Below are 15371 nucleotides of genomic sequence, written 5' to 3'. Positions count from 1 at the left end.
AGTTGGTGATGGACAGGGAGGCGTGGCATGCTGCGATTCACGGGGTCCCAAAGAGGCCGACACGACTGAATGACTGAAGTGACTGACTGACTGTATGAGCTATTTATATATTTTTAGATATTAACCCCTTATTGGTCATTATCATTTGCAAATTCATTTTGTTGGTGGTTTCCTTTGCTGTGCAAAACTTTAAAATTTAATTAGGTTACATTTGTTTATTTTTGCTTATGTTTCTTTTGCCTTAGGAGACAGACCAGAAAAAGGGCATTGCTATGATTTGTCACAGAGTGTTCTGGGTGTGTTTTTTTTTTTTCTATGAGTTTTAGGAAAATCTGTGGATTGCCTTGGGTATTGTGGTCATTTTAATAATACTAAAATGAATTTAATAATTTTATTAAAAATGAATTTAATAATATTAAATTCTTCCAATCCATGAGCACAATTTATCCTTCCATCTGTTTGTGTCATCTTCAATTTCTTTCATCAACGTTGTATGGTTTCTGAGTATAAATCTTTCACTTCCTTAGGTAGGTTTATTACTAGATATTTTATTAAATTTGATGTGATTGTAAATGTTTCCTTAATTTGTCTTTCTGATAATTCATTGTTAGTGTATAAAAATGCAACAGATTTCTGTTTATTAATTTTGTATCCTACAACTTTACCCAGTTTATTGATGAGCTCTTGTATTTTTTTGGTGGCAGTTTTAGGATTTTCTGTGTATAGTATAATGACATCTACCAACAGTGACAGTTTTACTTCTTTCTTTCCAGTTTGGCTCTCTTTTATTTCTCTTTCTTACCTGATTGCTGTGGCTAGGACTTTTAGTACTATGTTGAATAAAAGTGGTGAGAGTGGGCATCCTTGTCTTGTTCCTGATTTTAGAGGAATGCTTTCAGCTTTTCACCACTGAGTATGATGTTGGTTGTGGGCTTATCATATAAAGCCTTTATTATGTTGAGCTATGTTCCCTGTATATACGTTTCTGGAGAGTTTTGTCATAACTGGATATTGAATTTTGTCAGTCTCTTTCTTTATCTGTTGAGATGATTATATGATTTTTATTCTTCAGCTTGTTAATATAGTGTATAATATTGATTTTTCAGATATTGAACCAACCTTGCATCCCTAGGATAAAATCCACTTTATCACTGTGTATTGTTGGATTTAGTTTGCTGTTAATTTGTTGAGGATTTTTGTGTGTATGTTCACCAGTGATATTGGCCTGTAATTTTTTTTCTGTGTGTTATCTTTGTCTGGTTTTTGCATCAGGATGATGCTGGCCTCATACAATAAGTTTGTGTTTTATCTGCAGTTTTTTGGAATAATTTAAGGATAGGTGTTAATGTTTGGTAAAATTCACCTGTGAAGCCATATGGTCTTGAACTTTTTTTTTTTTGGTTGCACTGTGCAGCAAGCGGGATCTCAGTCCCCTGACCAGGGATTGGACTCCTGTTCCCTGCATTAGGTGCACGGAGTCTTAGCCACTGGACTGCCAGGCAAGTCCCTGGACTTTTGTTTGGTGGGATCGTTTTTATTACTGATTCAACTTCATTACTGGTAATTAGTTCGTTCATATTTTCTGTTTCTTCCTGGTTCTGTCTTGGGAAATTGTACATTTCTAGGAATTTGTCCATTTTTTCTAGGTTGTCCATTTTAACCTTTTTATTTTATGTTGGAGTGTAGTTGATTAACAATGTGTTAGTTTCAGGTATACAGCAAAGTGATTCAGTTATACATATATTTATATCTATTCTTTTTCGAATTCTTTTCCCATTTAGATTGTTACATAATATTGATCAGAGTTCCCTGTACTATAAGTAGGTTCTTGTTAGTTATTCATTTTAAATAAAGCAATGTGTACATGTCAATCTCAAACTCCCTATCTGTTCCCCTACCCCATACTCTCCCCTGGTAACCATAAGTTCTTTCTCTAAATCTGTGAGTTTGTTTCTGTTTTGTAAAAAAGTTCATTTGTATAATTTTTTTAAGATTCTGCATATAAGACCCAGGGGAATCGGGTGGGGGGGGAGGTGGGAGGGGGGATCGGGATGGGGAATACATGTAACTCCATGGCTGATTCATGTCAATGTATGACAAAACCCACTGCAATGTTGCGAAGTAATTTGCCTCCAACTAATAAAAATAATTGGAAAAAAAAAAAGATTCTGCATATAAGCAATATCCATATGAAATTTCTTTTTCTCTGTCTGACTTACTTCACTCAGTATGACAATCTCTGGATCCAGACATGTCTTTGTAAATGGCACTATTTCATTTCTTTTTATGACTAATATTACATTTTATATATGTATCACATCTTCTTTATCCATTCCTCTGTCGATGGACATTTGGGTTTTCATTCAAAATGTCAAAATGTCATTAAATTCATTCTAAGAGAGACTAAAGAGGAAGGGGTGACTTGATGATGATGTTTCCTGTGATTCTAGAAGTGGGAAGACATGCCCTGGGAAACATAAAGGAAGCATTTCAAAAAAGAACTAAATACAGTCATGTATTTCAAAACTGTCGCATTATATGGAAAGTGATATTTCATACACAGATTCAAGACCAGAGTAACCATTATGAAAAAAAGAAGTTGGATCAAATTATGTACTAGGCCTGAAGACATATGAATCATTAAAAAAGGAATTAATAAATTGGTTTAAAAGTAGAACTTGAAGACAAACTTGCAGATAAATTATCAGAAGAGATAGGATAGAATGAGGGCTAAACAGAATTTAAATTCTATGGAAGCATGGAAACATTTTCTAGTAATAAGAAAGGTGACACATATGACCCTAGATTTGCTTTGCTACCAGAGTTGTGAGTATAAGAAAGGATCATTCTTGGGGTGACTAGCAGCACCCCTCCTAAAAAGCATCATTCTCTATAGGAATACATCATAGGGAATTCTTGTTATATAGCAAGAGTAGCAGGAACTCTATAGTTGAAGTCAGTTTTCCCTTCTACCACTCTGAAAGAAGCAAACAACTGGGCCATGAATGTGATATACCAAAGGACTAGAGAATCTTTGGTTTTGGAGGGAATGTGTCTCTTGAAGTTAGGTTCTTTGTTGCATTCTTATAGGGTAAACTGTTAATATGTAGGCTGAGGTTTACTAAGGGGTTTGCTCCTGTAGGAACCCTATGCCTGATAGATAGGCTTTCTTATATTAATACTATGTAATGTATAATATGTACAGGGGCTGCTTTTATTTTGAAGTAGGGATCATCAGCTGAAAAACTTTGTACCTGAGTCCTTCTCAGTCCCAGGTGACCGGTCTCAGAGTCTTAACAATATCCTGAGATAAATTTAAATGCTTGAAGTGATGGACTTTCTGAGAGGTCTATACCTGGGGCAGTATTACTCCTGACATCACTCTGACCTAAGGAAGGAATCTTTCTAATCCTGCTCAGTATGGCCGATTGGTAAAAAGCTTGTTCCAGATGTTTTACTAATTGAAGTCTAACTGTTTTCTGATATCTGTAGTTTTCTGTAAGTCATCTTCAGAGGATTCAGCATACATGCAGTAGTTTAAATAACTGTTACTAGTTTGTTTGTTTTTCCCTTAAGCTGTAACCTTTACCAGAGTAGAAACACTGTTTTGTTCATCACTGTTTCCCCAGTACCTAGTACACAGGTATTATTAATGCACATTATTTCACATATCTTGCATGTGTGTCTCATACAATTTAGAGAGACGTGTGTCTGCTTCAGGTTCCTCATAGCATGGTGGCCAGATTCCAAGTGTCAGCATCTCAAGAAAGCAAGGCAAAGTACATGATATTTTTATGACCCAGTTTTAGAAATCACGTAGTGTTACTTCTGTCATACTTTATTGGTCAGGCAGCCACAACGTTATTGACAAATTCAAGGTGAGGCAATATGGCTCCCACCACTTGATGGGAAAAGTAGCAAGGTCAGATTATAAGAACATGTGACATGATCATCTTTTTATTGATGTTTTTTAGTCACTTCGTTGTGTCCGACTCTTTGTGACCCTATGGACTGAAGCATGCCAGACTTCCCTGTCCTTTGCCATCTCCTGGAGCTTGCTCAAACTCATGTCCATTGAGTCAGTGATGCCATCCAACTTCTGTCCAACCATCTCGTCTTCTGTTGTCCCCTTCTCCTACTGCCTTCAATCTTTCTAGCAGCAGGGCATTTTCTAATGAGTCGTCTCTTTGCATCAGGTGGCCAAAATGTTGGAGCTACAGCTTTAGCATCAATCCTTCCAATGAGTATTCAGGATTGATTTCCTTTTAGGATTGACTGGTTTGATCTCCTTGCAGTTCAAGGGACTCTTAAGAGTCTTCTCCAACACCACAGTTCAGAAGCATCAATTGTTTGATGCTCAGCTTTCTTTATAGTCCAACTCTCATATCCATACATGACTACTGGAAAAAAACCATAGGTTTGATTATATGGACCTTTGCTGGCAAAGTGATGTCACTGCTTTTCAGTATGCTGTCTTGATTTGTCATTGATCACTTAGGAAGGCTTCCTTAACTCTCCTTGCTATTCTTTGGAACTCTGCATTCAGACTGGTATATCTTTCCTTTTATCCTTGGCCTTTTGACTTCTCCTTTTCTCAGCTATTTGTAAGTCTTCCTCAGACAGACCATTTTGCCTTTTTGCATTTCTTTTTCTTGGGCATGGTTTTGATCACTGCCTCCTGTATAATGTTAGGAACCTCCATCCCTAGTCCTTCAGGCACTCTATCAGATCTAATCCCTTGAATCTATTTGTCTCTTCCACTGTATAATCGTTAAGGGATTTGATGTAGGTCATATCTGAATGGCCTAGTGGTTTCCCCTACTTTCTTCAATTTAAGTCTGAATTTTGCAATAAGGAGTTTATGATCTGAGCCACAGTTAGCTTCTGGTTTTGTTTTTGCTGACTGTATAGAGGTTCTTCATCTTTGGCTGCAAAGAATATAATCAATCTGATTTCAGTATTGACCATCTGGTGATGTCCATGTGTAGAGTTGTCTCTTATGTTGTTGGAAGAGGGTGTTTGCTGTGGCCAGTTCATTCTCTTGGCAGAACTGTTAGCCTTTGCCCTGCTTCATTTTGAATTCCAAGGCAAAACTTGGCTGTTACTCCGGATATCTCTTGACTTCCTTCTTTTGCATTCCAGTCCCCTATGGTGAGTCCCTTGGACTGCAAGGAGATCCAACCAGTCAGTCCTAAAGGAAGTCAGTCCTGAATATTCATTGGAAAGACTGATGCTGAAGCTACCTGATGCGAAGAACTGACTCATTTGAAAAGACCCTGATGCTGGGAAAGATTGAAGGCAGGAGGAGAAGGGGACGACAGAAGATCAGGTGGTTGGATGGCATCACCAACTCGATGGACATGAGTTTGAGCAAGCTCCAGGAGTTGTGACGGACAGGGACGCCTGACATGCTGCAGCTCATGGGGTTGTAGAGTCGGATATGACTGAGCAACTGAACTGATTCTGAAAAGAACATCTTTTTTTGGTGTTAGTTCTAGAAGGTCTTGTAGATCTTCATAGAACCGTTCAGCTTCTTCGGCATTAGTGGTTGGGTCATAAACTTGGATTACTGTGATAGTGAATGGTTTGCCTTGGAAACGAACAGAGATCATTCTGTCATTTTTGAAATTGCACCAAAGTACTGCATTTTGGACTCTTTCATTGACTATGAGGGCTATTCCATTTCTTCTAAGGGATTCTTGCCCACAGTAGTAGATATAATGGTCATCTGAATAAAATTTGCCCATTCCTGTCATAGCTTTTCTTCCAAGGAGAAAGCGTCTTTTAATTTCATGGCTGCAGTCACCATCTGCAGTGATTTTGGAGCCCAAGGAAATAAAATCTGTCACTGTTTCCGTTGTTTCCCCATCTATTGCCATGAAGTGATGGGACCGGATGCCTTGATCTTCATTTTTTTAATGTTGAGTTTTAAGCTAGCTTTTTCACTTTTCTCTTTCACCTTCATCAAGAGGCTCTTTAGTTCTTCTTCAATTTCTGCCATAAGGATGGTATAATCTGAATATCTGAGGTTATGGATATTTCTCCCTGGAATCTTGATTCCAGCTTGTGCTTCATTCAGCCTGGCATTTCGCACAATGTACTCTGCATATAAGTTAAATAATCAGGGTAACAATATACAGCCTTGACATACTCCTTTCCCAATTTACAACCAGTCTGTTGTTCTATGTCTGGTTCTGACCGTTACTTCTTGACCTGCATACAGGTTTATCAGGAGGGAGGAAAGGTGATCTGGTATTTCCATCTCTTTTAGAATTTTCCACAGTTTGTTGTGATCCACACAAAGGCTTTAGCGTAGTCAATGAAGCAGATGTTTTTCTGGAATTATCTTGCTTTTTCGATAATCCAGCAGATGTTGGCAATTTGATCTTTGGTTCCTCTCCCTTTTCTAAATCCAGCTTGAACATCTGGAAGTTCTTGGTTCACATACTGTTGAAGCCTAGCTTGAGCATTACTTTGCTAGCAGGTGAAATGAGTACAACTGTGTGGTAGTTTGAATATTCTTTGGTATTGTCTTTCTTTGGGATTGGAATGAAAATTTTTTCCAGTCCTGTGGCCACTGCTAAGTTTTCCAAATTGGCTGGCATTTTGAGTGCGGCACTTTCACAGCATCATCCTTTAGGATTTGAAATAGCTCAGCTGGAATTTCTTCACCTCCACAGCTTTGTTCATAGTGATGCTTCCTAAGGCCCACTTGACTTCACACTTCAGGATGTCTGGCTCTAGGTGAGTTATCACACCATCGTGGTCATCTGGGTCCAAAATGCAGTACTTGGGTACTTTTTATCAGCCATCTTTGAAAAAGACAGTCACAGTTTTTTGTAGTTTGCAGCAAATTCGAAAAAATTTGGGCTATTATTTCTAAGTATATTTTCGGCTGTCTTTCACCTTGTTTTTTGGAATTCTTGTTATATGTGTGCTTGATATCCCACAGACCATTAAGAATTTATTCTTTTCAGTTTCTCACTCTGCTTCATTTTTGGATTGTTTATATCGCTATGACTTCAGGTCCCACTGTTTTTTTTTTTTTTTTCCTGTAGTCTTTATAATCTATTAAGCCCATCTAGTGAATGTTTCATAACTTCTATTTCTTTCATTATTTTCACATTTTCCTTTAAATCCTTGAGCATATTTAAAGTTTGCTAATTCTGTCATCCTTGATACACACACACCCCCCCCATATGTGTGTGTGTATATGTGTGTATATATATATACATGTGTATACATATATACATATGTATATATACATGTATACACACACACACACATATATGGGCCTACAACACACACACACACACACACATATATATATATATATATATATATATATATATATATATATATGGGCCTACAACTCAGCTTGCAGTTCCCTGGATCTTAGTTCCCTGATCAGGGAGTGAACCCAGTTCCTCAGTAGTGAAATGGTGAAGTCCTAACTACTAAACTGCCAGGGAATTCCCAGTCATCCCTGGTTTTTCTGAGTCTGTTTCCATTAACTGATCCTCCACTCCACCCCCACCTCCCCATTATGGATTATTTTCCTGCATTTCACATATCTAGCAATTTTTTGTTGGGTGCTCGACCATGGTTCTACATTGCTGGGGTTCTACATTTTGTTGTCTTTAAAGAACATTGAAATTTGTTTTGGCAGATAGTTACTTGCTAATCACCTTGCTTTTTTTTTTTAAAAAAAGTATTTATTTTTGGCTGTACTAGTCTTCATTGATGCATTGACTTTTCCTCTAGTTGCAGGGTGGAGGCTACTCTCTAGTTGCGGTGCGAAGGCTTCTCCTTGCTGTGGCTTCTTTTGTTGTGGAGCACAGGTTCTAGGGTGCACAGGCTACTGTAGTTGCGGCTCTTGGGCTCTGCAGCACAGGCTTAATCAGTAGTTGTGGCGCATGGGCTTAGTTGCTCCTTGGCATGTGAATCAGGAATCGAATTCATGTCTCCTGCATTGGCAGGTGGCTTCTTTGCCACTGAGCCACCAGGGTAGTCCCAGTCAGCTTGCTTTTAAGCTTTGTTAGGACTGGTCGATTCAACAAATATGAACTTGGGCAAATTCTGGGTGATAATGAGGGACAAGGCAACCTGGTGTGTTGCAATCCATGGGGTTGCTAAGAGTCAGACATGACTTGGTGACTGAAAAGCAATAGCAGGACAGGTTTGGAATAGTTTTTGTTCTGGGCCCAGTTTAGAATTGCTAAGGGGTGAATGAAGTTGTTCAGTCATGTCGGACTCTTGCGACCCCATGGACTGTAGCCTACCAGGCTCCTCCGTCCATGGGATTTTCCAGGCAAGAGTACTGGAGTGGGCTGCTACTTCCTTCTCCAGGGGATCTTCCTGACCCAGGGATCAAACCCGGATCTACTGCATTTCAGGCAGGCGCTTTACCCTCTGAGCCACCAGGGCTGATCCTTCTACTAATTCTGCTAAATGTCACTGATGTTAAAAAGGTCTTTCTAGGAAGAAATGTCTCTTTAGGTCTTCCACCCATTTTTTGATTTGGGTTGTTTTTTTGATATTGAGCTCCATGAGCTGTTTGTATATTTGGAGATTGGTCTTTTGTCTGTTGTTTTGTTTGCATATGTTTTCTCCCATTCTGAGAGTTGTCTTTTCATCTTATTTATGGTTTCCTTTGCTGTGCAAAAGCTTTTTTTTTTTTTTTTTAGTGGAGGGCAGTTTATTACACCGGCGGGCCCAAGGCAGAGTCTCCTCTTAGCCAAGGGCCCCAACCAGCATTTGTGAAAATCTTCTATACCCCATGTGTACGTGTCCAAACCCACCACCCCAAATCCCTTGAGGCTTACAAAGGAAGAGTAAATACAATCACAGTAACCCCATCATTCACGTGTTATGTGTTCAAACAGTTAATATATTATCAATAAGCCTGCGGTTACATTCCAACCGGTTAATAACCGATAAGCCTGTGATTACATTTCGATAGATACTGTCCGGAGGCAGGGGTGATTAGTGTCTGTTTTCTCTTCTTCAAGATTCCCCTGCCCAGAGGGGGGCCTTATCCTTCCATTGTCATTCCCACAGGCGCTAAGTGTGCAAAAGCTTTTAAGTTTAATTAGGTTCTATTTGTTTATTTTGTTTGTTTGTTTCATTACTCTAGGAGGTGGGTTGAAAAAGATCTTGCTGTGGTTTATGTCAGAGTTTATTTCCTGTTTTCCTCTAAGAGTTTTGTAATAGTGAAATGGTCTTTAATGAAATGGTCTTTAATAGTGAAAAGGTCTTTAATCCAAGTATCATATATTAACACATATATGTAGAATCTAGAAAAATGGTATAGATGAACCTATTTCCAGGGCAGGAATAGAGATGCAGATGTAGAGAATGGATGTGTGGACACAGGGGTAAGGTGAGGGCAGGGATGAATTGGGAGATTAGGATCGACATATATACACTACCATGTGTAAAACAGATAGCTAATGGGATCCTTCTGTATAGCACAGGGAAATCAGCTTGGTGCTCTGTGATGACCTAGATGGGTGGGATAGGGATGTGGGTGGGAGGGAGGTCCAAGAGGGAGGAGTTACATGGCTCAAACAGTAAAGAATCAGCCTGCAGTGCAGGAGACCTGGGTTGGGCAGATCCCTTGGAGAAGGAAATGGCCACCCGCTCCAGTACTCTTTATCTGGAGAATTTCATGGCCAGAGGAGCCTGGTGGGCTACAGTAAATGGGGTCATGAAGAGTCAGACCCAACTGAGCAACTAACACTTTCACTTCTCACTTAGTTGTACAGCAGAAACTAACAACACTGGAAAGCAATTCTACTCCAATTAAAAAAAAAAGTGCTTCTACAGTTGGCTAGTGAGAACCCTCCCAGCCCTGTGTGAGCTCTAGGAATTGTTCATCTTGCGCTTCCTGGCATTTTTTGTCTGACCTCATGGTGTTTTGCCTACCACACAGGTGGGTTTGTTTTCAGTAATGAACTGAAGGGCTCTCTATGTAGATTTCTGGATGTGCTTCTCTGTGCTGCAAATACCAGCCACCTCATCTTTCCCCAGATTCCAATCTTAGGCTGCTCAATTCATCAAGACTGCAGTGCTCTGCCTGGGTACCTCTCTACATACAGTGCAGTCTGACAAGTGCTACCTAGGGCCATCCAGAGTTCACCTTATTTTTCCTGCTTTCGGGGATCACAATCCTGCCCTGCCTGTTATCCATCATCCAAAATCAGTTGTTTCTGTATCTGATTCAGTTTTCTAGTTTTGTATGGTGGAAGGAAATACTCCGTATTAACACTACAAGTCAGAGTATGAATTTTATGCCCAGGATTTTCCAAATGTTAAAATGAAGTCAACTTTGGGCTAGAATTAATAATTTGGGTTCATATTTCAGGCCTACTTCCAAATTGGTACATTGTTGTTCATTTGCTAAGTTGTGTCTGGCTTTGCGACCCCATGGACTGCAGCATGCCAGGCTTTCCTTCAGTCTCCTGGAGTTTGCTGAAACTCATGTCTATTGAGTTGGTGATGCCATCCAACTTCTGTCCAACCATCTTGTCCTCTGTTGTCCCCTTCTCCTCTTGCCTTAATCTTTCCCAGCATCAGAATCTTTTCCAATGAGTCAGCTCTTTGCATCAGGTGGCCAAAGTATTGGAGCTTCAGCATCAATCCTTCCAATGAATATTCAGGGTTGATTTCCTTTAGGATGGACTGGTTAGATCTTGCAGTCCATGGGACTCTCAAGAGTATTCTGCAGCACCAGAGTTTGAAAGCATCATTTCTTTGGTGCTCAGCCTTCTTTGTGGTCTCTTACATCCATACATGACTGCTGGAAAAACCATAGCTTTGACTATATGGACCTTTGTTGGCAAAGTGGTGTCTCTGCTTTTTAATATGCTGTCTAGGTTTGTCATAGCTTTTCTTCCAAGGGGCAAGCGTCTCCTTGTCAAGCGGGCCTTAGGAAGAATTACTACAAACAAAACTAGTGGAGGTGATGGAATTCCAACTGAGCTACTTCAAATCCTAAAAGATGATGCTGTTAAACTGCTGCACTCTATGCCAGCAAATCTGGAAAACTCAGCAGTGGCCACAGGACTGGGAAAGGTTAGTTTTCATTCCAATCCCAAAGGCAGTGACAAAGAATGTTCAAACTACTGTTCAAATATGCTCGTCTCGCGTGCTAGCAAGGTAATGCTCAAAATCCTTCAAGCTACACTTCAACAGTATGTGAAACTGGTACATGGATATTGGCAAATCTCATTCTGTCTTTGACTTTCACAGCCAAATTGAATATAATCCTACTTTCCCTACTTTTTGGGCATTCCACAACAAGCAAATGGAATCAAAACCAAATCACAAATAAAGGAGCATGGGATGAGTGTAAGTGTAGTGAGATTTGTGCTGCTTCATTGCTCCTCTTACCAACAGCCAACTATTATTAAATGTTGTCTATGTATGAGAATTGTGTAAACCTTTTATGTGAATTAACTCACAAATCTTCATAACTGCCCTGTGGGCTTGGTACTGCTATTGTCTTCATTTCACAGATGAGAATGATACAGAGATCAAACAACTTCTAGAGGGTCATGCAGCTAATGGGCTGTGGCAAAACTGGTGCTGATTTGAGGAGAAGCTCTGTGACTCAGGAGCCATGCTGTTAAACCACTATGTGACTATTTGAAAACTACTGAAAATGAACCAACTGCTGCTGATGTAGAATCACAAATTATCTTTAAATATAAAGGAGAGAATATCATCTGTGGAATCCCTTCAATAAATCCTATTTAGTCAGCCAGCCTGATTTCCACAGGGAAGCAGAAAGAATGGGCTAGAATTGGAATATATGATTCTTGAGGAAAAACAGACACCATCAGTATGGCAGAAAATGGTGGAAGGTGGGGTACAGCCAAAACTAGAGAAGAGTATATGTGGAGTCCAAAAGATATAGTGTGGTTCCAAGAGGGCAACTGGTGTTTATTGAGTCTTTCCTGTCTAGTAGCTGTCTTGATATTAATCGTTTCTATTATTCTTTTTCTCCCCTTTCTTAGACACATTTAATCAAGTCAAGCACCAAAATGTTAACACTCCTTCCTGGAGAGAGAGAGGCTAAAATTTCTTTTACTCAAAGAAGCTGTCCATCTGCAGGCCCTCGGCAGACAAGCATTGCTTCCTTCCTCACCTTGCAGCCAGGTATGGAGAGCACACTGGAAGCAATCAGGGTGCAAAGGGATGCACTCGTCTTTCCAAGCTGGTGTCACTGGTGCTTTGTGTTAAACATCGCTGACTTACTAGATGAGTTATAGAGCACGAGAAAGCATCGTCTTTTGAAAAGCAATATATACGTGCTTTTACAAACATGCTTTTCTGGTTCTATTTATCAGTCTGAAATTATATATTGGTATTCTCTGACAGAGCAGTGAGGAAGGGTATACTTGAGGATTGGGGGTGCAGAGGGGAGCCATTAGTAAGGTATATGTATTAGTAAGGTATGTCTTGATTGGCTACAGTTAGTTTAGTAGTCTGTATAAGATTAACTGATAATTGATATGTCTATATGAAGCTTCTCAAATTAATCAAAGTTCAAAGGTGTTTCTTTTCTTAGAAAGCTTGGCTTGTGTCTCATCATTCCTTGACAATTCTTTGTTTGCATGTTCTTCTTTGGGGACCAGCTGCCTCAGAGCAGGCAGGGGCTTAGAGAGCAGGATTCTTGTCAGTTGAAGGGTGCTGGGAAGAGTTCTAATTCTTGGTGCAATTCCCAGGATTGCTTTGACTAAGCCTTCAAAATGCTTTCTCCCTACCAGAAACAAAATCTTAAAACAATCTTTTGCTTTAAGCAATGAGTGCAGATTTTTTCAAAACCACTTTCCAATTCAAAATTCTTGTATATTCTATATAGTCTGTATTGAAATCTTAGACAAAGTTGAGAACTCTTTTAAAACAATTTCTGTAGTATTTTCTTGGAAAAGGAAAGAAGAAAGTTATCGGCTTTGTTTATAATTAGATCTTGGCATCATTTGTGGTGGAGTAGGAATTTCATGTTTCATTTATCCTTAAGGCAGACAGGATCCATTCCACACCTGATAAAACATACAGTCTGGACACTAATAATTTTTTTAATCATCCTGTCTACTGATTGACTTAGCAAATAATTGTATCTTTATTCCCTTTTCCATGAAATATTTGGGGAGTGGGAGACCTATATTCTGTCAGAAGATTTCTGAGTTGGCTGGTTAATGTGATCTCTGAGACTTTACATAAATGGTATATATTGAACATGTTTCTCAAAGGATAATATCCAGGAGTAATATTTGGCCAGCATCACTATTTAGAAAAAACTACATGTTAAATAAAAAACAAAAGCAAAACTGATCAGCCCTATTGTATTAAACAAACCCATAACATGAAAATGCAACTGGAAGAGTAGGTTGTGGTCTGATTATATGCCAAGTTTGACTTCATTAGGTAGGTCAAAGGAAGCACCTATATATTTGAGAAGGGGAATATAAGAGCTGTGTTTTAGAACAGAGATTGAAAGCAGGAAGATCAAAGGTAGTTATGGTAGCTGATACTGATTACAGAAAAAGCCACCTAAATCCTACTCAGGTGGAGTTTTCCTGCAGAATAATATTTGCTCATCTCTTTTACTAGGAAAGACAAATGGTGCTGACCAGAGGAGTGTTTCATCTCATTCAGAAAGTCAGACCAACAAAGAGTCTAAGGAAGACGCAACCCAGTTGAAACATCTGACCCAGAGCCTGGCGGATGACTTCATGGCACCCCCTTTAGTCACTTCAACCCCTGCAGACATCCAGGAAGCTGGACTTTCTCCTCAGTCTCTCAAGGCTTCTTGCCACCATGGAATAGAAACCTCACGCTTGACTGTGCTGTCTTTGTTCCGGCCTGATACCTCAATCTGTGCTGGAGAGAGTAAAGCCTCACTGGCCTGCACCTTCGCCCAGGACCTGGAGAGTTCTTGCTTGCTGGACCAAAAGGAGGGAGAGGATTCTTCCTGTGAAAGGGAATGGCTTCATGGATCTAAGGAAAATAATTATCAGAGTGTGGAGAGACACAGTAAAACTGGGCACAAGGGCCATCAGCTCTTGGATAAGAGTAACTTGGAAAATGTGTCTGCCAAAAGAAACAGGCAGGCCCCTGTCCTTCAAACATACAAGGATTCCCGGAGTGGAGCAAACACAAAGGCAGTGAAACAAAGCCCTTGTCCTATTCCTGAGTTTTCCTGGGACAGTGAAAGGAATGACAAGGACTCCTGGAGTCAGCTTTTCACTGAGGATTCTCAGGGCCAGTGGGTCATTGCCCACAACTCTAGAGCTCCTTTCCGAGATGTAACCAATGACCAAAATCAGGGCTATGGGCAGGTCCCTAATAGCCCTTGGGCTCAGTGCCAGGACAGGACCACCCAGTTCAATCTGCAGCCTGATTCGCTCTTTACCCAGGACTCTGAAGGTAATCAAGTTATCAGGCACCAGGCCTAAATGTCTTTGTGAGGGTTTGGGGGTTTGTTTCTAAAAGTACCTAGAAATGACATTTAAGAAAGCATCTTCAAGGGTGAGTATGTTTGAGTAGGGGAATGTAAGATCTTTGTTTTAGAAAAGTCATTCAGGAGAATGATCTTTGGAAGGAGGGAGGCGTAGGATGAGGCTGTAGTTATTGAGCATTTTCTTTGTGTCAATAAAGCAGGTGGTACCACTTGTTGAGATAGTGTGATTGGCTTCATGTCTTGCCCTAAGGATGAGGTGGCTGGTGAATTCCCTGTATGAGTTGTGGTGAGCACTGAAGGGGCAGGGCAGGTACTCATCCCTCCACTAGAGCCTGCTATGCAGCCTGCACAGAGGCACCTCTTTGCCCTTACAGATGCTTCTGATTTGGAAGCTGCTGCTTATGGATGTGTGTTTTTCTAATCTTTGGCTGTAATCTTACCCACTCAACCTAAGCTTGTCACCATTATTCGTGACACTTTTTTGAGTGATGTTAGGCAATTCTCCCAGACCCAGGCATACAGGGGCAGGGAGGATAGACAGAGAAGTAGAATGATTTAGGTAGTTTTGTTATTTTTGTGGTAACTTTACAGCATTTTAAGGTTATATATGTTTAAACATCTCCCTGAAAAGGGCTGACTTATAATGAACTAAACGTGACTGTATCCTTCTACTACAAGGTGGGAGAGAACTCCCTTTGTAAAACTATGAATCCAAATAAACGACTGTTTACAAGGCTGACTCTGATGGTAACTAAAACATTACCAATTTCATTTTTTTGAAAAAGCAATGTTCCGTCATTGCCACGGGTCTGATCTGAACACAAATCTAATCTGATGTATGTTCTATTCAAGACATCATCCACCAGGTGGCTGTTTCCCATGTTGCAAGTGTGGTACCTAG

General features: G+C 40.0%; 1 protein-coding gene across 1 annotated transcript in view; it reads left to right on the top strand.

The window, feature by feature from the left end:
* Positions 1-14465, top strand: part of AUNIP (aurora kinase A and ninein interacting protein) — a 30368-nt gene extending 15903 nt beyond the window's left edge. Inside the window, exons 2-3 of the mRNA XM_065930091.1 lie at positions 12021-12162; positions 13621-14465. Coding sequence (XP_065786163.1) covers positions 12021-12162; positions 13621-14465 — 987 coding nt within the window. The remainder of the gene's footprint in view (positions 1-12020; positions 12163-13620) is intronic.
* Positions 14466-15371: the final 906 nt, after the last annotated feature.

Source organism: Muntiacus reevesi, chromosome 3 (assembly GCF_963930625.1).
Source record: "Muntiacus reevesi chromosome 3, mMunRee1.1, whole genome shotgun sequence".
NCBI lineage: Eukaryota > Metazoa > Chordata > Mammalia > Artiodactyla > Cervidae > Muntiacus > Muntiacus reevesi.
Note: the sequence above shows the minus strand (reverse complement) of the source record. Positions and strands in the feature narration are given on the sequence as shown.